General features: G+C 36.8%; 1 protein-coding gene across 1 annotated transcript in view; it reads right to left on the bottom strand.

The window, feature by feature from the left end:
* Nucleotides 1–22408, bottom strand: part of TENM2 (teneurin transmembrane protein 2) — a 928661-nt gene that overhangs the window by 195315 nt on the left and 710938 nt on the right. Inside the window, exon 8 of the mRNA XM_087709674.1 lies at nt 7285–7407. Within this exon, the coding sequence (XP_087565800.1) occupies nt 7285–7407 (123 nt within the window). The remainder of the gene's footprint in view (nt 1–7284; nt 7408–22408) is intronic.

A 22408-nucleotide genomic window follows, 5' to 3' on the forward strand; every position in this document is an offset into this window, starting at 1 on the left:
GTATCTATCCATGGTGAACTGTGCCAGGTTCAAACCAAGCAAAAATACAATCCGTATCAAGCCGAAAGCCCTAGAATTTCTGCCGACTTTTACCTGTTAGAGTCTTTGTTTACTTTGTAGTCATTTATTTTCCCCCCAATGTTACATTACATAGACAATGGTGGTGACAGAGGAACAAATAGAATAGTTTTATATGCTGTATATGATATTTGATATACCAAGATAGATAAAACTTTACATTCTGTTCATAGAATACAAAGACCCTGAAGCACAGCAAGAAATATAGTGGTTGAAGCCTGTGGAGATGATATCCTTGAATCATGACATCTCAAAATAGGCACAGCAGGGGTTGCAAATGATTAATCACTGTATCACTAACATTGCTAAGTAAATAGGAAATATTTGTGGGGGGGGATATAAGTTTAATCACCAGTAATATAAATAAATTTCAGTTTCCTAAATGTGATGATTTAGCAGTATAGGTCTTTCTCCCTTTAAATTAGCACAGTTTTCTGGATGAGTCATATAAGTGGGAGTGAACAACTTGTGAGGCTTTTGATGAAGGCCTGCACTTGTATATCACTAAGCACAGATCTGCATCTTCTGCCATCAGTTCTATCCCTTGTATAATTGTGTAAGAAATACACTGGCACAATACTAACCTTTCTCCCTAGTTCGTTCTGTCTCATAGGGAAATGTTCCCCATAGGAAACACCAAAATAAAAAATGGAAGAAACCAAACTATTTTGAATAAAACTAGAGATTTGCATTTACAATAGATAGAAAAATAGATAGACCTTATTAAAATTGTTGTTATCCTTTCACGCATAACTAAACTGGTTTCTCAGAATCTCTGAGCTTTTTTTAGGGCTCATCTTTCTACTCTCTCTTTATCTTTCTCTGTCTCTATCTCTGTGTCTGTCTCTGTCTTTGTCTGTCTCTGCCCTCCCTGTCTGTCTGTCTATTTTCCATCCATTACTTCAGCTGACTGTTATCTGCAGTTCGGCTGTTCAAATCTCACCGGCTCAGGGTTGACTCAGCTTTCCATCCTTCCAAGGTGGGTAAAATGAGGACCCAGACTGTGGGGGCGATATGCTGACTCTGTAAACCACTTAGAGAGGGCTGAAAGCCCTATGAAGCGGTATATAAGTCTAACTGCTATTGCTAACCAGTACGGTTGGAATGGGCCCGGCGTCACTCACATGGGTGCCCACGGCACACACATGCATCGTAGCTGCCAGTGATGCTTTCACAAGCTGCTCAGTGGAGCGACGCGCAGGTACTGTACACACCATGCGCCTGTACAGAAGCGCTGAAGGCTTTAAAGAACAGGTAAGGAGCTCAGCCGGGCAGGCCCTACGGAGCACTGTACCAGAACGGTACCCGGTACTCCCGGCAGGCTCCAGTACACCTGTACCGTCGCGTAATGCCTGCAACCCACCACTGCTACCTACTTACCTACCTACCTACCTATCATGACTCTGCCTTCTGTTTTCTCCACACCAGCAATTCTGTGATGTGGCTTGGGCTTAAGAGAAAATACTGGCCCAAGTTCACCCAGGCAGCTTTTGTGCCTAATGAAGGACTGGACAACACTTTTCACTACAACTAGATTAGCTGGAAAGTCAATTCTCCTTTAGACTTACTAGCTTTCCTCTTTGCGAATAATTTTTTAAGCCTAATTCTCTTCTCTCTCCCCAGTTTTATGACAGTTCAGCTCTCCATAACAGCAATTTTATGATGCTACTTGAAACACTCTCAAACTTCCAACTGGCTTCATCAGCACACAGAGGCTGAGGATATGTCAATGACATTCCAAAACAGCTAAAAGCAAAGATGAAAGGCTCCAAATAAAAAGGGAAGCTCAGTGCTTTCATATTATATCTTTGTGGCACAGTTTCAAAATGCTACAAGTTACTTGAAGCTTACTTTATTAAAGACACTTTGCAATTGTCATTTTGTTTTCAAAGAACTATATAAAGGAGATTTGGAATGTGCATTTCTTCCTATCAGGGGAAACATTTGAACTCAAGCATGTATTTTACCACCTGTAAGTAAAAAAGGATTTCCATTATTCCTTTCAGACGATTGTTATTTACCTCGTACAAATTATTGTTTTGCAAAGTATATTTCATATGCATGCCAGAGCCAGACTAAATTGAGAGGGGAAGAGGCCAAAGGCCTTCATTCGTATCTTCCCCATTGTATTTTTTTTAAAATCACACAGCATAGGCCATAACAACATAAGTATATGTCAGTCAGGCCAACTAATAACCCTAACCCTAACCCTTATTACTTTAACCTTTCTTGTTTTCCACAATAACCTACCCAGTCCCCATGTCTATTTTTCTTGAACAACAAACTGATTTCTTACTTGCTGAATCCAAAAGATTCCGATTATAGCGGTATTGCTATGAAAATTAAAAACAACATGGTTACTACCAATAAGTGTGAAAGAAAATAACACAAAGGCATACACTTGTAGAAAATAAAAAGAAGTTGGTAACAACAGACTAATTTTGTCTATTCAGTTTTATCTGATGCAAAATACATTGTTAGGGATAATTAGATTCCAAAGACAATCAAATTAATTAATTGCAATCAACGAGCTGTAATCAGAAACTAGCACTGCCCTATTATAGATAACACTTGACTTTCTTCATAAAAATAAGGGATACCACTTTGTTTTGGAGAAAACTATTAGAGCACAGAGAATATTATATTATAGTCATCAAGACACAATTCTGATGAACAAAGTAAATAAACTGTCTGACATAGCAGATCTTACAATATCAAACTGAAAAAAAGCAGTAGAAAAAATTCTTCCTGGAAATTAAGGCCAAATTATAAATATTTATTGAAAGCATTTAAATCTATTTTCTAAACAAGGGCAGCCTTCTCAACTTGAGTGTTGTCCATATTTAGCTCTGAATTCCATAACCGCTAAGATTATTAGCTGAAAATCCTTCAGGTTTATATGTACACATCAGTGGTGGGTTCTGGATTCCGTTTAAACTGGTGCGCTTTGACGGGGCTGGGCATCCACCATGTGCACATGCGCAGGTGGCATACGCTCCATGCGCAAGCGCAAATGGCCCGGTTGGGTTGACAGGTAAGGATGGCTGGCAGGTCCTCGGGAGCACCATACCGGAATGGTATCTAGTGCTCCCATCAGGCTGTAACCCACCCCTGGTACACATCTGTAGACCATCAAAGATAAAGAAAGTAGATTACCAAATGAGGCTTAAAATTATATATGCCTCTGTATGATACGCTCTCAATATCCATAATAAACCTTTTACAGATTCTTTTAAAGGATTATTATTGTCAGAAAGATTTCAGAAACTTCTGCAGTAAGTACAGAGTATGCTAGTTTTGAACACTGGGCCCTATCTAACAAAATGAAATTCAATGTAGATAAAAATAAGGTTTTACACTTAGGCAAGAAACACCAGCTGTATATGTACAGACTAGGTGAAACCTAGCTTAATGCCAGTAACTGTGACAGTACTTAAATATGAGCCAATAGTGTGTGGCAGCCTCTCCCAAAAGCCAATTCAATCCTAGGCTGCAATTAATATGGGGATAGAATCAAGATCATGTGAAGTGCTTGTACAGTTTTACAAACCTTAGTAAGACCACATTTGGAATACTTCATCCAGTTCTGGTCATAACAATATAAAAATATATTGAGACTCCAGAAATATTTCAGGAAAGAGCAACAAGAATGATTAGAGAGCTGGAGGCTAAACATAGGAAGAATAATTGCAGGAACTGGCTATGTCTAGTCTAGAGAAAGAAGGAGTAGGGGAGACATGATAGCAGTATTCCAATATTTGAGGAACTCCTACGAAAGGATCAAACTATTTTCCAAAAGATAAGCGAAGCAACAATGAATGGAAACTAACCAAAAAGAGAAGCAACCTTGAACTAAGGAGAAATTTCCTAAAGCGGCAAACAATCAACCAATGGAATAGTTTGCCTTCAAAAGTTGTAGGTGCTCCATCATTGGAGGCTTTCAAAAAGAGACTGGCTAGCCATTTGTCTGAAATGGTATAGAATGTCCTGTTCAAAAAGGGGGTTGAACTAGAAAACCTCTTAGGTTCCCTTGCTATTCTATTCTATTCTATTCTATTCGTTTTAAACACATACTATAAAATGCTAACTTGTTAACATATTTTCTTCCTGCTTGAAGTTATGAATAGCAATTAGTAGTAAGTGTGTTATATAATATAGTCAATGCAACATGAATAAAGAAAATATATACTCTCTGCAAACCAAAAGTAATATACTAATATGATAATATGGATTAATAACTGTAGTTTTTCATAGCTATCTTCAAACCATAGTGCTCAAAAATTCAGAAGCCTGATCACTTTTCAATTCCATATGAATTCAAATTTTGCTCTGATTTTTTTATGCACTCCAAAATGTAATTTACTCAGTAAATCATTTAATAAGGAACCATCACACAAAATATTGTGTATATTGTTTGAAAGTAATCTAAAAACAGGACTAAATTTACAGAGTTGGTAAGTGAAATCATTTACAGGATTTGAAATGTGGATTTCTACTTTATGTATCATAAAACAGGAGAAGAAGGGCTCATATTCAGCCATAATGTTGATTTGATTATAGATTAGTACATAAAATGAATCCAGTTTATTTATCAAAATTCAAATAAAATAAACAATGGTTAGGTGTGACATTTAAAATCAACTAATTCAATATTTTCCTTACTTATTTTCTAGATGCTTGCATCTTACATTTACATTTATGTTTTATAATACCTTTATGATTATTTTTAACATAAATTGAAGATAGAATGTTAACAGTTTTTAGGAAGATGATATGTGTGAAATGCTGGACATTTTTAGAAATTAAGTGATCTTGGCATCAAAACTGTGAACTAGAAAGGTTTCCTGTGGATGTTGCCAATGTATGTTGCCTGCTGTCATCTGATCCATTTATGAAACTACTTATGGATTTACAGAAACCACAACAAAAAAGAGACTTTTTAAAAATAATCATTTTAAAATAATTAACCTAAAAATGAGCTTTAACTATATTTTTGAAAATATGTGCTTTTCCTCCTAATTATTCTATTTCGGTTATTTGTAGACCTGTAGTTTTAACCTTTTCAAACTTGGGAACACATTTAGAAACTACTTCTTAATACTTTACAGATATCTGCATAATGATAAGTGTGCCAAGACTTGTCAAGACTGTAAACCACAGGAAGATGTGAACCATCAATTAAAATAAAGGTCAGTGTTGTTGGTTCTTTGTATTTTTCTCTCTGCTTCTTATAGGTGCATCAACATTTTTTTTTTCTAACCAGAACTTCCTAGGTTATACAGAGAAATAAAAACACAATGTAATGTAAAATTACTTTCCTATTTGAGATATTTTCTCTCCCTAAAGTTTGCTTGTTTATTCCTCACTTATATATAGCCATACATGACACAGAACATGATTCTGGGTGATGTACAATGTAAACAAATCATAAAACAAACATTAACACATTATAAGACACCAATCTTATTTAAAAAGGACTAGAAGAAGAGTATCTTTGGTGTTACATACTCAACCCATAGTTATCTCAATCCATTTGTGTTTTGATATCCCCAAGCCTGTTGGCATAGCCACAGTTTCAGGTACTCTCAGGAGCTACCAAACATGGGCCATTCTCATCTCCGGGGAAATGATGAGCAAGTCCCATAACAGAAATGGCCTGTCTCCTAAGTACTGCCAGATATAATTCCTGTTTCACACCAGTCCCAAGGGGCAATATATAATTTACTCAAGCAAAAATGATGGATGTGATTCTGTAGTGAATCAGCTTTTTAGCATGCTTGGACGGACATACATACATACATACATACATACATACATGCATGCATATTTACATATTATATTTATTCATAATTACTGTTTTTAATTTACTGTTTTTCAATGTGATAGCTCATAGCTCAATGTGCACGGCTAACTGAATTGTTCCATTCTACATGGCATTCTGCAAAAATCAGTTTTATTGCAATGCACATATTTCTAAAGTAAACATATGGGTGTGACTGCCTATTATTATTTTTACAAAATTAATTTCTGGGCACTTCCTCCTTCTGAGTTCTGTCAGTTATGACAGGTCATTTTGCCTAGCCAATAAAAGTAAAGTCTGAAATAGCTGATGGGGCTAAAGTTCGATAGAAGCCATCTTAAAAACTGCTATCCTGATAATATTAGCCATAAATAAATTGAAGCAAGAAGACAAAAAAATCAGCAACATTTTACCATTTATTTTGCCACCATGCCTCCATCTTTGGGAGCTAGGGTTATTTGTTTGGTTTTTACCACTGCACAGTTGAGGTATATGGATTCCACTATAATATTTTATCAAGGCTTTATTTACACTGTCACTTAGTGAATGAACCAATTATTTATATTCACATGGTCTGAAATACACATCCTTGCTGAATATTTGTTTCCTCTCTCTTTTTCCTTCCCCTCTAAAAAAGGCTCAAACATCTTTAGGCAGAAGTTTAACCTATGACCTGTCTTTCAGACTTGGTCACTGTGAATGAAACTTCTGTCCCACAAGTGCAGTATTTTTAAAATCAACCAAATGTTGATCTATTGATTGAGACAGGAATTGGCTAATTAGTTGATCATTCAAACCCAACATGTCAAGTTGAGAGAATGACTGGTCCAATCTTTCATGCCTAAGGTGGGAGTAGAATTCACAATCTCCTAGTTTCTACCTTGGAGCATTAACCACTAGGCCCAATTAATAATTTTTCCATTTATTGAAAAGTCCTTATATAGTTTTAAAAATAAAAAAAATCTACAATTTCATTTGGAAAGTATTGATTGATTTAAAAATGATTATTCTGCTTTCTTGCTTTTCTTCGTTTTCACACAGGGATGAAGGAAAGGAAGACATGATCTCTTTCTTCTAAAAGGAGGCATTGGTAACTGGACTTGATTAATGTGAAAAGATCCTCTGAATCTCTTTGTTGGAAGATAGTATTCAAAATAAGGCTCTTTCCCAAACTATTACAATTAAGCAGGATTGTCGCCAAATGTGCCCTCAAAATAAACTACTCAACCAGGAAAACTTCAAAACTAAGAACTGTTGCAATGAAATCCTTCAAATGATTAGGTTTCTATTTCTAATGTATTCCAATAAAATGTAATTGTTTTAAATTTAAGATAAAGAAACACAGGAGCCATTGTTTTTAGGTTTCAGAGATTTTTCAAGAGCAAAAGATACAGCTGTGTCCTCACCTTTACCTCCAGAGGGCATGGTTGCTACATCATCAGAACCTGGCAAGCCTGTCCTTATTCCATTGTTAAAGGTGTGTCCATCTGCTGGCTGTAGCTGCCAATTTAGTCCAAGCATATGCATTGCTGCAAGACACAGAAAGCCAGGAAAAATAAACATACAAGGTATTGTTTGTTGAGAGGGAAAAGGTAACCTCTTTTAAATGGGCATCTCCTTTCAGACACAGAGACACCCACACACATTTTACATTTCTTGAATAACCACACAAACAGTAAAAAACATTAGACAACACATATACATATGTGTAAATCTCTTGTTGTAACATTAAAATTAATTGCATCTTTCTTAATTGCCTGCTAAGAACTTATTCAGAATATTTTTTTTCCTTTTGGTCTACCAAGATTGCAATATTATATTGTATAGGCCTTGTTAGTGATCAGTTTCCCTAAGTGGATTTACTGCTGAATAAACAATACCAGGTATATGCTAGAAAACTAAGAGTTTCCTAGATTTAAACTTGTGAAGCGAATGATCTCTGTTTTTTTATCATATCAAGAGTTAAATTTAACATATTTCAATAGCACGATGAAAAAAAAACTTTGTCTTTTAACCAAAAAATGTTTCATGACAGAATTGTTATGTTTAGGGGGGAGGGAATCAGAAAATAACTTATGTGAAAAATAGATGTGCCTAAAAATCAATTGTTTTTAAGAGTAGAAAATAATAAGTTAGAGTGGGACATACATTTTTTTCAGTACTCTTGAATTTATTTTGTTCAATTATATTGGGTGTCCTATAGATTTTTGTAATCTTACAGTATTTTTAAGCCTTTTGAAAACATGAAGGAAGAGCTTCTTTTATCTTTCTAAAAGAAGTGAGTAATGTGTTCTCTGTATATTATTGCACTTCACATACCTGCTGGTGTCTATTTTCTAGCAAAAACAGGATTGTCTTTAGATATGGTGTGAATTGGCTTTAGAGGCAGCCACAATTTCTTCTGTGATAGCATTTCCTTGAAAAGTTTGTGTGTGTGTAATTAGAATGTTGCAAAATTTCAGAGGAGTGCGTATTAGATGAGATTGTTTAACAACACAAAATCAAAATTTATTAATATTCCTAAAATTGATTGACAAGAGTTAGACTCCTTAGATGACCAGATGACACTTCATATTTAGAACTGCCCTTGGGTTTCAATTTAAATTGCAATTGCAATTTTTCCCCCTTTTCTGCTTTAAGTGATTTGTCTGGATTGCATTTTGCTTCTTTATTTACTATGTGTTTATTTAAACCCCAGAAAGCTGCTAATAGAAAACCACAAATGAGATTACTGATAACTTGTACATATACATATATAAAGACAGATTTCATGGCAAAATCCCTATGATTGATAAACTTGAGAAGGGAATAAAAGATACATTCTGTGGTACTAAGATAATCATATTCTGGGCTGCAAAAAAATTATTATGGAATTCCCTTGTTAAATATTCCTCTTCTGGCTTCTTTTACATGTAATCTTCTCCCAAACTGATTGGTGTACCACCCATCCTTCTGTGTTGACATCAGGCTTGCACAGATTTTTGCAATATAAGCTGAACCTTTGCTTCAGAGAATACTCTGGAGACAGTTTCCCAGTGTTTTCCCCAGAGATACAATGTGGGTTGTTTCCTACTGGTGAACTTCCTATCTTTCTGCTCTTCTGAATTACTGCTCCCCCTGAAACCAAGGTACAACCAACGCAAACAAGTATGCCTTCGCAACATCTTTTTTGGGTTGCTCAGTTGCTCTGAAAACTGGCTGCTTCATAAGTAGCTATTTTCTTTTCCTTTTACCACAAAATCTAAAGAAGGAAGGGCAATGATATGAGTGAGATTGGCTTGCTGTTATTTTTTTACATTCACTCACTGGCAAGCTAGAGAACACAGCAGGTATTATTTCTGTTATTATTTATTATTTTATTATAGATGTTTTAATTCCTATATAAATAAAAATAATAAAAAGGTGGCATAACCTAACAGTCCTTCCTGCTCCTATTTTCCACACAACAACAATCCTGTGAGGTGATTTGGGCTGATTTGGGCATGATTGGCCAAAAGTCACCCAGCTGACTTCCATGCCTAATGCAGGACAACAACTCACAGTCTCCTAGTTTCTAACCAGGTGCCTTAACCATTAGATCAAACTGGCTCAAATGAGCAAGGATGGATGAATAGTAGAAGTAGCAGAATAATATTACAAGGAGAATGAGAAATAAAAATGGTATCTGGATGGAACAGCCCTCTGATATACTTAATGGGATAGCAGGAGCCAATAGTTGTAACAATTGCTCCCAGTTCTTTTCCCCATACTGCTACCTGCCTAGAAGGACGCGCCTAAATAGGCGCCTAAATTGATCTGCATTAGAGCAATGTGCATACATACAGCCTGGATCCCTGAGAACTGTCTGATATGTTATGCTTGGAAACTCACAGAACTAAGGACCCTCCAGCACATCAAAACCTACAGCTTGAGATTCAATGCCTCATTATTTAAATGCACAATTAAAGTCAGAATTATTGTCTCTATTGCAATTAGATGGTCTTTGAATTACTGAGCTCACATACTGAGCTTGCAAGTACTTCACAAGAGCCATCATCACTTAAAATCATATTGTCGTCACCACCTCCACTTTGTTATACATACTAAATAGTTTTATTAAAATTCACATTTACTGTATATCTTGCAAGGGATCAAATAATTATGGACTGGAAAGCAGAAACACAATGGGTTAATTTTTCAAAGGAGTGCCTCCAGAGTCTTTGATTTAAATGTGGCAAAGCTCACAAGTAAAATAAATGTGGAGGCCTCACCTTCAATGATATTTATGCCTAAGTTCAGGAGAAACACAATTTATCATCACTGACAAGACCTTCTCAAGAGAGAATGGAATAGGAGAGTGTCAGGGGTCAGGATAAAACGCCAGCTGAGCACAGAATAGTGAAACCGGTCCAGGCCTGACATCTTTACCTTCCATCCTGCCTAGGACAGTCGGTCATTTTCAAAAATATGAATACCACAGTGACAAAATGGCTACTTGATGAAATTTCCTAATAATGTTGGAGTAAGTTAATCTGTCAATAGGGAGCGCTACCACACTGTGCTGGGAAGAGGTGGAGGAAATCAAATAGACCACAATGAAGATAGTCAGCGTGAATTTTATTTCAGCAGCTCCTACTGTTGACTAGCCACATAACTGTAAAGTCACTAAGCAATAATAAAGGGAGATCCTCAGGAAATAAGAGATCATGTCCTTTCACATAGAGAGGTCACTGGAGCTTTGTGGGGCATCACTAAACTGTTCTCACACAAAAGTGCCTGGTAAAGGATGAACAGCCAATCAATAAGTATTAAATGAAATATGTGGAGTGACATACACGTCTGCTTGTGTAAACAGACTAGCTAGCTATATGTTGTGTTGAGAGAGATGGTTACCAAGAGCTGATCCTCCCTTCCCCTCCAAATGATCTTTTTAAGGATCAGACTGTCAGCATATAACAAGAGCAGAAATTACACACTTATCATCTCAAAGGAAAAGTGATAAATCTGTCATTGTCCAAATGCTTCAGCAGATACTAGATATTTTTTTATTTTTATGGATAACAAAATGAAGCCGTTCAATCAAATCTGTATTTCGATTATAGACAAACATAAAATACAATCTGGAAAAATTACATCCACTTCAGTAATAGCATTGAAACACATAAGGCCTATAAAGTAATTAAAAACTAGGACTGCAAATAGAATATATAATGTTAAAACAGTAAGGTCTCATCATAAAAATTAATACCAAGACTATGGTCTAAAAGCATGGGAAGGGGCTGGTCTGAAGGCCAGCAAAAGGATGTAAGAAATATAAATATAGAAAGAATGGCTCTTGGTATAACAAAATAATTTAACATGAAGGGTTCAAAACATCTTTCTAAAAAGAATTAATGAGGCATCAAAGAGGAAAGAAACATAATTGGAGTTATAAGTAATTGCAGACTATATAAAGAATGTTTTAATGGTGAAAATTTTGTTAAATATATTGCTGCTAAATGGCTAAAATTATTTTGTTAAGCATTAGGACTGAAGTAAATGAATGCAGTTGTTTTTCAAACTTTTTTTTTTTTTTTTTTTTGCTGTTTAATAAAACTGACCAGAGATCAGTTTTGGAGTCTGGAAGCTAACTAGTAAAATCGGTCTTGTCTGTTTGACCTATAAATCCTGATATCTCTTCAGAAGTAGCTTCTCTTGGCTGCCTCTGAAGACTCAAGGACCTTTAAGCATCAGCAAATTCCTTTAGTATATTTTCATCAGTCCGCATGCTTTCTGAATAGCTTTGGGATGTTTTTATATCAATGTGAAACATACATAGTTTTGACCTGTTAATCTAGTTCCCAACCGTGCAACTGTTTGGATGCTTGGAGCCACCCAAAAGTTCTACAGAATCAAATGTATGAAAGATTTTGTCATAAACATATTTTTGCCTTAGACTGATTTTTTTGTGCATTTTAGAACCAATTGTGAGAAACATTAGACTTGTATGGCACAAATGATAGTGGTTAAATAGTAATTATATGACAGTATAGTTATATATAACATTAGTAAAAGAAGTTTGGTACCAGTATACAGAGAAGTTGTCAATCTAATTGAGGCCTTAGAGTCCATGTCTATAATTAAAAATGAAACATTGGAACTAATTATGCTGGCTTGAACTATAAAGAGAATGCAAGAAAAGCTGAAAATATACACAGAGTTATAAGTAAATTATATTTACGTATGGGATATTGTTCTGATTGCAAATTGTGTTACTATGTATTTTATGTTATACTAAGTTTACATTATATTTAAAAAATTCAGTTTTCATTTGTGCTGATAAATTTAAACTGAATTCCACTTGATGTTCAGTCTCAATTTTCAAAGCATCAAGTAGGGATAGATAACCGACAATGGGAAAAAGAATCCTTTCTATTTGACTCTCATCTGCCCACAACTATCTCTCACAAATGAAAGTATACGTGTTCCAGGATAAAATTGCAAGGAGACCAGAGGTACCGTATTTTTCTCAGTATAAGACACACCTTTCCCCCCAAAAAAGAGAATGAAAAATTGGGTGTGTCTTATACAGTGAATGTAGCCCCACTCACCCCCACAAGATGCCAGAAATGTGAGGCATGGAGGCAGTGATGGTCTTTGGCAATCCCTGCAGCCTGGAACAGCTGATTGGGGGCATTCCAGTAGTCCGATCCACCTGACAATTAGCTGTGCTGAATCAGGCTGCAATAAGTGCTGAAGCTGACCTGGCTGATTAGAGTTTGCAGCAGCAATCACATTCAGAAAGCACAGTAACTGATTCAGCAGGATACCAAATTAATAATAAAAATATACAATACATTACCAAAAGCAAGTTTTCCAAGGTTGCAATAAATACAAGCAAAACACAAGCAGTTTCACTTTCAGTTCTTGGCTAAGTCAGGCTCCTTCCTGTCTCCTTGTTGTTCACACAACAAATTTCAGAGTCCAAATAGGCCTCATTCAGAGGTGGATTCCTACTAGCTGGAACCGGCAGTGACCCAGGCCTGCCACACCCCTGAACTGGTTCCCCGGTCACCACTGCCATCTTGTTTTTGGGTGCTGCCCATGCACAGAAGAATTTTAATTGAACTGTGCATGTGTGCAGAACGCGCATCTAGTGCGCACATGAGCAAACTGGCAGTAAAACTAGCTGGAACCCACTCCTTCCCTCATTGGCTGACTTAGTTGATATGCCTATTGCTGACCTTGTTACTGTTATATACGTTTGTGAGGGATAGACGCAGGAGCCATGGAATCAGAGAATAGATGTTTATTGCGAGATGACAGCGATTCAGAATGTGTTACAACTGTCACAGTATTTATACTCTCAGGTACCAACTGTCATTTAACTGTCATTACAACCACCAATCACAGGCCGTGCTTTGCCCGACCAATTAGAACACAGCACAGGCTGTTGCTGGGCTATAACACTCCTTCCCCCCAGTTATTTGCATAATAACCATTTATTTGTGTGTTATCCATTTACCTTTTTGTGTTGTCAATTTGCATGTTATTTGTTTGCATTTTTTGTATTATCTATTTATTTATTGCATTTACAATTTATTTGCATTTTTTTTCTTTTGTTCATGTTCAACATCTACAAATTGTGTTCTCTCCTTCCCCCAGTTAACCAGACACTCACATTCTCACATTCCTATTTGCATATACATTTGCATATATACACCATTTACATATACACATTTGCATCCCCCCCCACCAGTTCTGCACATGCGTCATTTCTGCGGCCCTCAAACTGGTTCAGGACCTTCAATCAAGTCTTTTTGGCTCACTCCTGAATTTGACAGCGGCCAGCAGCGGCAGGGAGGCAGTATAACTTGTAAGTTTGTGTATGAAGAGATTAGCGGCTTTGTGGATTGGATTGGCTTTGCTCGATCGGCATGCAGGCAGGGTTGAAGAGATTAGCGGCTTTGTGGATTGGCTTTGCTCGATCGGCATGCTGGCAGGGTTCCGCTGTTGCTGGAAGGTTTAGCTGACAGGATTTCTGCTGACTTTTGCTGTAGAGAATGGTAGCTTCTGAAACGGCTGTGGAGGCTTCGGTTAGCAGCAGGCAGGCTCCTTAGGCAACAGTAACCGTTTATTGCAGGCAGGCTTCTTAGGCAACAGTATCTGTTTATTGCAACAATACCGTTTGTAACAGTAGCAAACAGTAGACCGGACAGTCTCTAAAGTTGTGTCTGGTAGATCTTCTCGGCAGAGAGGCAGGCAGACAGGCAGCTTCAGCCACAGTTGAGCCAATGCGATTCGTAGCTCGTCCCTGAGCAGAGGCGACGTCCCTTTGACTGAAGGAGTCCGTGCCTGTGGATCTACTCAGGTTGGCTTGATCGGAGGCGAAACCTGAGGCAGTGGCAACTGCTGCTGCAGCTCTGACAGGTCTTCAAAGTGTTTTCCGTTCGTGTTTGCTTGGTTGCGTTGCGACTGTCTTATTGTTTAGTTTTATTCTTAATCCAGGCTCTACGGGAATCGCTAATCCCATCCTCGTCGCCAGTGTTATATACATTTGTGAGGGATAGACGCAGGAGCCATGGAATCAGAGAGTAGATGTTTATTGCGAGATGACAGCGATTCAGAATGTGTTACAACTGTCACAGTATTTATACTCTCAGGTACCAACTGTCATTTAACTGTCATTACAACCACCAATCACAGGCTGTGCTTCGCCCGACCAATTAGAACGCAGCACAGGCTGTTGTTGGGCTATAACAGTTACCATGTGTCAGCTGAATACCATGGATGCTGGTAGGCAGAGGCAGAATTTCTTTTTATTTTCCTCCCCAAAATTAAAGTGCATCTTATACTCCGAAAAATATGGTATATGGTATATGGTTCCAAACTTTAGTATTCATAATGAAGCCCATCCCCAAGGAACTTTTCTCTACTTGAATACTGTATGTGCTTTGGGCTAATCTATGAATCATATTTATGTGGTGCCTTCCTACCTGAAGAAAGTCCCAGTACTCTTCAACATCTTCATCAATGATTTGGATGAGAGGATAGATGGGGAACTCATCAAATTTGCAGATGACACCAAGCTGGCAGGAATAGCCAACACTGAAGAAGATAGGCTTAAGATACAGATTAACAGACTTGAACATTGGGCGCTATGTAACAAAATAAAATTAAAAAAATAAAGTTCTACATTTAAGCAAGAAAAACCAAATTTACAGTTATAGTATAGGTGGTACCTAGTTCAATAATAGAACTGTGAGAGGGATCTTGAAGTCCTACTGAACAATCACGTAAATATAAGCCATCAGTGAGCTGAAGCTGCCAAAAAAGCCACATTCGTAAGCTTCATTAACAGTGGAATAGAATCAAGATCACATGATGTGTTAATGCCATTTTATAAGCCTTGGTAAGACCACACTTGAAATACTGCATCCAATGTTGCTCGCCACAATGTAAAAAAGATGTGGAGACTCTAGAAAGAGTGCAGAGAAGAGCAACAAAGATAATTAGGGGACTTGAGGCTAAAACATATAAAGATTGGTTGCTGGAATTGGATATGTCTAGTTTAATGAAAAGAAGGACTAGGGGAGACATGATAGCATGTTCCAATATCTCAGGGGCTGCCACAAAAATGAGGGAGTCAAGCTATTCTCCAAACAAGAGGACAAGAAACAATGAATGGAAACTAATCAAGGGGATAAGCAACCTAGAACTAAGGTGAAATTTTGTGACAGTTAAAACAATTAATCAGTGTAACAACTTCTCTCCAGAAGTTATGAATGGTCCAACACTGGACATTTTTAAGAAGATGTTGGTTATCCATTTGTCTGAAGTGGTGTAGGGTTTCCTGCCTAGACAGGATTTGGACTAGAAATCTACCCAGGTTGCTTTCAGCTCTGTTATTCTGTTCTGTTCTGTTCTGTTGGTTGATAGATGTGTTGATCACTGGAGATTGCTTATTGTTTCCTTGTGCTGCCAAGTCCTTGCTCCTAAGTGCTTGATAAACTGGTGGTAAATCACCACATAAATATGACACATGAAATAGCCTGAAGCACATATTCAGAGTAAAGAGAAATATCCTGAGGATCAGCTCCTGCATAAATCTAAAAGTTCAGAAGATTAAAGCTCTGATCCTGGTGACCAACCCATATTGGATCTTACTACTATCTCTATCACCAGGTAGGGAGAACAGAATAACATTATTTCTTCCTTAAGTGTATCCATGATGATAGTCATTAGATAAATGAAAGACCTAATGAGAACAGTGAAAAAAGGAAAGTCCAAATTCCAATCAATCCTATTTATTTTTTAAATAAATTGGATTCTCATTTCTGAAACACATAAGCAGAAATGGAAACTACCAGTAGGAACAGAAGCCATCTGGTAATTTGCAATATAATTTTGCAAAATAGAAGAGATTTGAAGATAATAAATGCAAAAACTGAATCAAAAATAGGTGTTTTATTTATTCTTTTTTCCATCAAGCCTTATAATGTGAATGGAACAAATGAATTTTAAAAGCAGTACATAACTTATACACCCATAAATCTTATTAGTAGTAATGGAATTTCTCTATCACCCACACAGTGCTTTAAAAATTTAGCCACCCATTTCCAATTCCAGTCTTTTTTTGCTTGCAAAATACTTGAAAAGGTTACACACACTTGGAATTATATAGCAGTTTTTTTTTTTAAAAAAAAACCATACAATCCAGTTTCACCAACAGAGAGCATGCTTAAAAAGAGATGGAATAATAGTAACAACCTGTATTATCATTACTACTCGATCTAGTGCCAGACAGCAAGGAGACCAAACTTCTGTTTTATTCTCTTTTTGTATTTCTTCCCTTCAGTGCTCCTTGCAGAAATGTTTTGATTTTGTGCCACTTCTCCAATGCAATTTTTGACACAAGAATGATAACAGCCCTGCATGCTGCATTCAAAATTTGATATCTTATGACAAAGCTGTGCAAAAGAAGCATAAAGCAGTGGCACAATTCATCCATTCTCATGACAGTCCTTAGATTGTACAGAGAGAAGAAAATTGGAACAAGACTCATCAGATCCTGAAATCATACAATGAGGCTGCTTCTGTGGCATCCTTAAGATTCAAGAAACCACTTTCTTTGCCAAAAGATATCTTGGGCTACAAGACCTGAATAAAGAAGAAGAGGTTGCCCTTTACACAGGCAAATATATTAAAATATAGTCCACAATCCAATTACTCATTGCCAAAAGTACAGGTGATCTTTGACCTATAGCAGTTCATTTAGTGACCATTCAAAGTTACAACGGCACCGGAAAAAGTGATTTATGACCGTTTTTCACACTTACGACCATTGCAACATCCCCATGGTCATATGATCAAATTTCAGACCCTTGGCAACTGACTTGATATTTATGATGGTTGTAGGGTCCGGGGGTCACATGATCACCTTTTGTGACCTTAAAGGCAAAGTCAATGGGGAAACGAGATTCACTTAACAACTGTTATTAACTCAATAACTGCAGTGATTTACTTAACCATGGCAGGAAAGATTGTAAAATTGCAAATCTTTCGCTTAGCAACAGTAACGCTGGGCTCAATTATGATAATAAGTCGGGATCTACTTGTATTCAGGACTACAGGTGCCATGTTCAGCAAACAGTATAGTGTCTGATAATATTTTTTAACAGCTGCCAACTTGATATTTTAACATATATTTTGTGTTTTAATGTCATGGCATCAATTGAATTCCATGTAACAATTTATGGGTAGTGGGGAAAGTAAAAAAAAAATCAAAAAGGGGTGGTCACCAACTTACTGTTTCTTCAGTCATTATGAAACAAATCAATGTAATTAAATTCAACCTTGAATAGAAACTCTGAAGGTGGAATTAGCCTCAGATTTACCCCTTTCTCTATGTAAACATGGAGCCAGCTTTCAGAGCAACAGCAGTGGTACAGCCTAACCCCGCACAAAATTCTCTAACATTCAGCTTTTCCTCCTACTTGCCATCTATTAAATGAGAACCCAGACTCTTGCACTCCTATTGCTAGACAAAACTGTAGCTGCAGAGAAGGTGAGATTAAAATGCACCTAAAGAGCAGAAGAAACAGCTATACTTTTACTTGACAGTTTCTCTGACTGTTCTCAGCAGGACTGAAATTGGCTAGGAAGCAGAGAAAGTGCAGAATTGTAAAAGAGATATTTTAGGGAAACATTGGAGAAATATCTAAGATAGTACACCTTTACTGGAAGAGCATTTGTGCCCAAGATAAATTTGGAACTATTGTAGCATGCTCAAGGCAGGATTAAATATTAGCCTAAGTATGTGGTAAAACATTGTTCCTGCTGTTGTGTAATTATCTGAGACAAGTTCTGGGTGGAAAATGTAATATGTCTGCCCTCTGCCAACTTTTTTAAAAACCTTCCATAGTTGAAAATATGGTGGTTATTTTATTATTTCAAAAGAGGAGCCATAGCCAACTTTCCCATTTCAGGAATTTTAAAATAAATGGGGAATAAAATAATTAAATTAATTTATGAATTAAAATTAATAAATTAAGGGTCATCATTCTCTCTATACTTTTGTTTGGTATAGACATAATAATGACTTACTTGAGTACCAGAATGCCAGCATTTGAAATATATTATATCTTTTCCCCACTCTGGACCAAAATATTTTCTTTGGTACATTATTTTTCATGATCTTAATTATATTAATTTCAGAGATTTTCACACATGAAATCCAAAACTATGGCAGTGGACTTTCACATAATGATTTCTTTCTTTCTTTCTTTCTTTCTTTCTTTCTTTCTTTCTTTCTTTCTTTCTTTCTTTCTTTTTCTTTTTCTTTTTCTTTTTCTTTTTCTTTCTTTTTTCTTTGTCCTCCTCTTCCTCCTCCTCTTCTCTCTCAATATTCTACTCTTATTATTGAGAGGAGCAGAATTGATTAATTAGCAGTTGCCCTTCTACTAGGGTCTTCAAATTCATTTCCAATTGTTATTTCAGATACTGTTGTATAAAGAAACCACAGAGCTGTATTCAAGGCTTCCTTTCTACCAATAGAATAACCACTGACACTTTATTACACTTTTGTATCCACATAATTACAAATAATAACATTATTAGGAGCAATGAATAATGCAAGTCACAGTAACAATTAAGAGGAGTATTATATAAGTAAAGTTTAATCTGTGTTTACTGAAAAGTACTTCAAGTTATGAAGCATTATTTCATTTGTCCAAAACTTTGCTAAATATTTAAGGCACAACCCTGTACAATAACATTTTTATGCTGGTAGAATAGCATCTGCCAATAAAACATGAAGGATAAGAGGCTCTCAAGACAAGGAGACTAAGAGAAGGAAGAGTGAGGGAAGGATGCAGAAGATTAAAGGTGGGCCCAAAAAGACCAGACTAGCTTACAAGACTAGAAAAGAGATATAGTAAGTATTACATACCCATTACTTTAAAAAAAATCTAGCAAGCAAACAGGTAAGAATGAGACCTGGCAATGACTAACAGGAGAAAAGTTGAAGAAAAAGACAGGGACTAATTCTGGCTGTACAAGACCAAGCCAACAAATTCATACAAAGTCAGAATTGAGAAGCAGCAACAGATAGAAAGATGCCAGTCTCTGCAAAGAAGTTGAAAAAACAGAGGATCACCTCATTAGACTAATTATTAACAAAATAACAACAATGATCCATTGGAAGATGTGCAAGAAATACCATTTGCCTAAAGTGCTCTGGGACTTTAGAATTCAAATTAGCAATAGCAATAGCAATAGCAGTAGACTTATATACCGCTTCATAGGCCTTTCAGGCCTCTCTAAGCGGTTTACAGAGAGTCAGCATATTGCCCCCAACAATCTGGGTCCTCATTTTACCCACCTCGGAAGGATGGAAGGCTGAGTCAACCCTGAGCCGGTGAGATTTGAACCGCTGACCTGCTGATCTAGCAGTAGCCTGCAGTGCTGCATTTAACCACTGCACCACCTTGGCTCTTTCAAATTGAAAAGTACCTGCCACATAGCACCCCAGATTTTAAAAAAATTGTTGATAAGAAATACACAATAGTTTGGCAGTGGACATGGCAGTATGTGAGAGTAGAAGAGAAGAAAAAGAACTGGAGAAAATAACAAACTACAAAGACCTGCAAATAGAAATACTATGACAAAAGAAAGCAAAGATAGTACCAAAAGTAATAGGCGCCTTGGGGGCAATTTGAAAACATCTGGACTATCATTTGAACACCATCAGAATTGACAAAATCTCCATCAGTCAATTGCAAAAGGCAGCTTTACTTGGAACAGTATTCCTGAAATGATGCCTTTAAAACCATCAAACAATAGTGTGTGCTTATTCCAGATCTTTGGGGAAAACTCCATAGGTGGATAAAATGCCTAATCCGATCTAAAGATCTGACTGATTGTGTGACCAACAATTATTCTTTAGAGATAACAAAATAAATGAAATTAAAAAATACACACACATTATTGTCCCAGCTTTCCTTTAGAAGCAGAAAGCAATGCACATGATGGAAGATTTTCCAAATTTTGTTTTTATAGTAACAATCAAAGAAGAGATGTAGTTAAGTTTTTGCCTCAATACCTGGAAAGTAATAAAGATTTGGATAGAGTGACCAAGACAAAGTGGCAGCTGCTCCAAAAACCAACACATCCCAGTTCAATTCCATCTTTAGTCCAGGATAGTGTTGTTCCTTCCCTTATGCAGAGTAGGTTTGTAATCTGGCAATCCTCCTGGACTCATAGTTACTGCTGGATGGCCAGGAGGAGATTGTGATCAGGAAGGTCTGTTGACAGTCATTCATATTGTATTTGGACTATTGTAACTCAGTTAGAGGGTACTGTTTTTGAAGATCGTTTGAAAGCTACAACTGGTCAGGCACACAAATAGTGATGGGCATATTGCAATTCTCCCACACTAACACAATTGTTTTGGGAGTGACACTGATTTTTAGTTGGTTTCTGAATGTAATTTAAGATGTTGATCATCTTAGTACCTGGGATGGGGGCTACAATGGCTTCTAACACCTGGGATAAGTTGTTATCAGGGACTCTTAGGTTATAGCCTTTTCTGTGGTGACCATTTTATACTAGCAATTGTTGTAAAAAGTAAACAAGTCCTGGCTGTTCAGGAAGGCTGTCCAGATAAATGAAAACTGAGTTGTGTTGAAAAAATACTGCCAGGCAATTATTGATTATTATAAGTATGACTGTATAATTTAATATTGTGCTATTAGTAAACATTTGTATTATTTATTTCATTGTATTTATTCATTCTATTATGTAATGAGAAGTTAAAGTACAGTAGGTCAGGCTCCTTTTTGATTGGAGCAGCATTTAAGCTTTAGCAAATTAAAACAATCTGTTGATCCATAAACAGTTCTGTGAAGTCCCAATCATCTTGGAATAGGCCATCCAGGAAGATCCAGGATCAGGCAGAGGCTTGCCTTCAGAAATTGTATATGTTCCATCAAGTGCAGGTGTTTAAGAAGAGATTGGACAGCCATTTGTGTGAAATGATATAGCATATCCTGCTTGAGCAGGGGGTTGGACTAGAAGACTTCCAAAGTCACTTCCAACTCTGTTATTCTGTTATACTGAACTTCCAGTTCTAGCCTTCATAATATATTCAATGTGTTCAATTACAGTATCTGAAAAGTATGAGATTTGCTAGGCAGTAAAACAAATTGAATCAGACACTTGGCATCTGATGAAATAAGCTGCAGCTCACAAAAAATGCATGCCTTTTAATAACATTTATTAGTCAGGTGTACCACATGCTTCTTGATTTTTTTAGACTATAGCAGACCTCCTCTCCTGCTAAGATATCCTCAATTCTTCCTTATTAATGTCTGTATTTCTGTGCAAAAGGGCTGATATCAGACTGAATCTCCTTATCCCCAATCCAACTCTTTTTTTTACAGCTGCACCCATTTGGTATTCTCCATCCCTTCCTACCTCTTCCACGAAAGATTGCTTGGATAAACTAAAATTACCTTTTGCAATATAATACTCTTTGCCTTGTTCAGAGCTAAATAGGCCTTATGCTGTTGCCCAGGAACAGGGCTCATGAAAGATGCAGCTTGCTGCAGCTTCTCTCCCCACCCAGCAATGGATCGTCCTGTGAGGCTAGAAAGGAAACAAGAGTGTCTGCTGACAGCTTAGCTCAGCTTGAACTCTCATTTTTCACACAGAGCTAATTAAAAACTGAAATTAGTTAAATATGGAAATGACACTTGCAAGCACTTTAGCACAGTACTAGTAAAATCCCTCCAGAGTGCTGCAGAATTACCTGCTGCTACGAAACTCCCCAACTGAATTCCACAGTTAAAAGGCTGAGCAAAAGGGAAAGTTATTACTGAGATTTTCAATTCAAAATGTGACTGTAAAATTCCAAATTAAATTTCATGGTTGCCTTTGGAGTAAGCGAGGATGTTCTATGCAATATGGTGTGCAAAAAAATGTCCCTACATGCATGCTCTGATTATATCACCTTTAGGCACAGTGTGGGTTTTCCAAGATTCCAAAAATGTGTATGTTACTCTAGGCTTTAAG

This window comes from Thamnophis sirtalis, unplaced genomic scaffold (assembly GCF_051295495.1).
Source record: "Thamnophis sirtalis isolate CommonGarterSnake01/CBP01778 unplaced genomic scaffold, rThaSir2_p1.2 scaffold_3, whole genome shotgun sequence".
In the NCBI taxonomy this organism is placed as follows: Eukaryota; Metazoa; Chordata; class Lepidosauria; order Squamata; family Natricidae; genus Thamnophis; species Thamnophis sirtalis.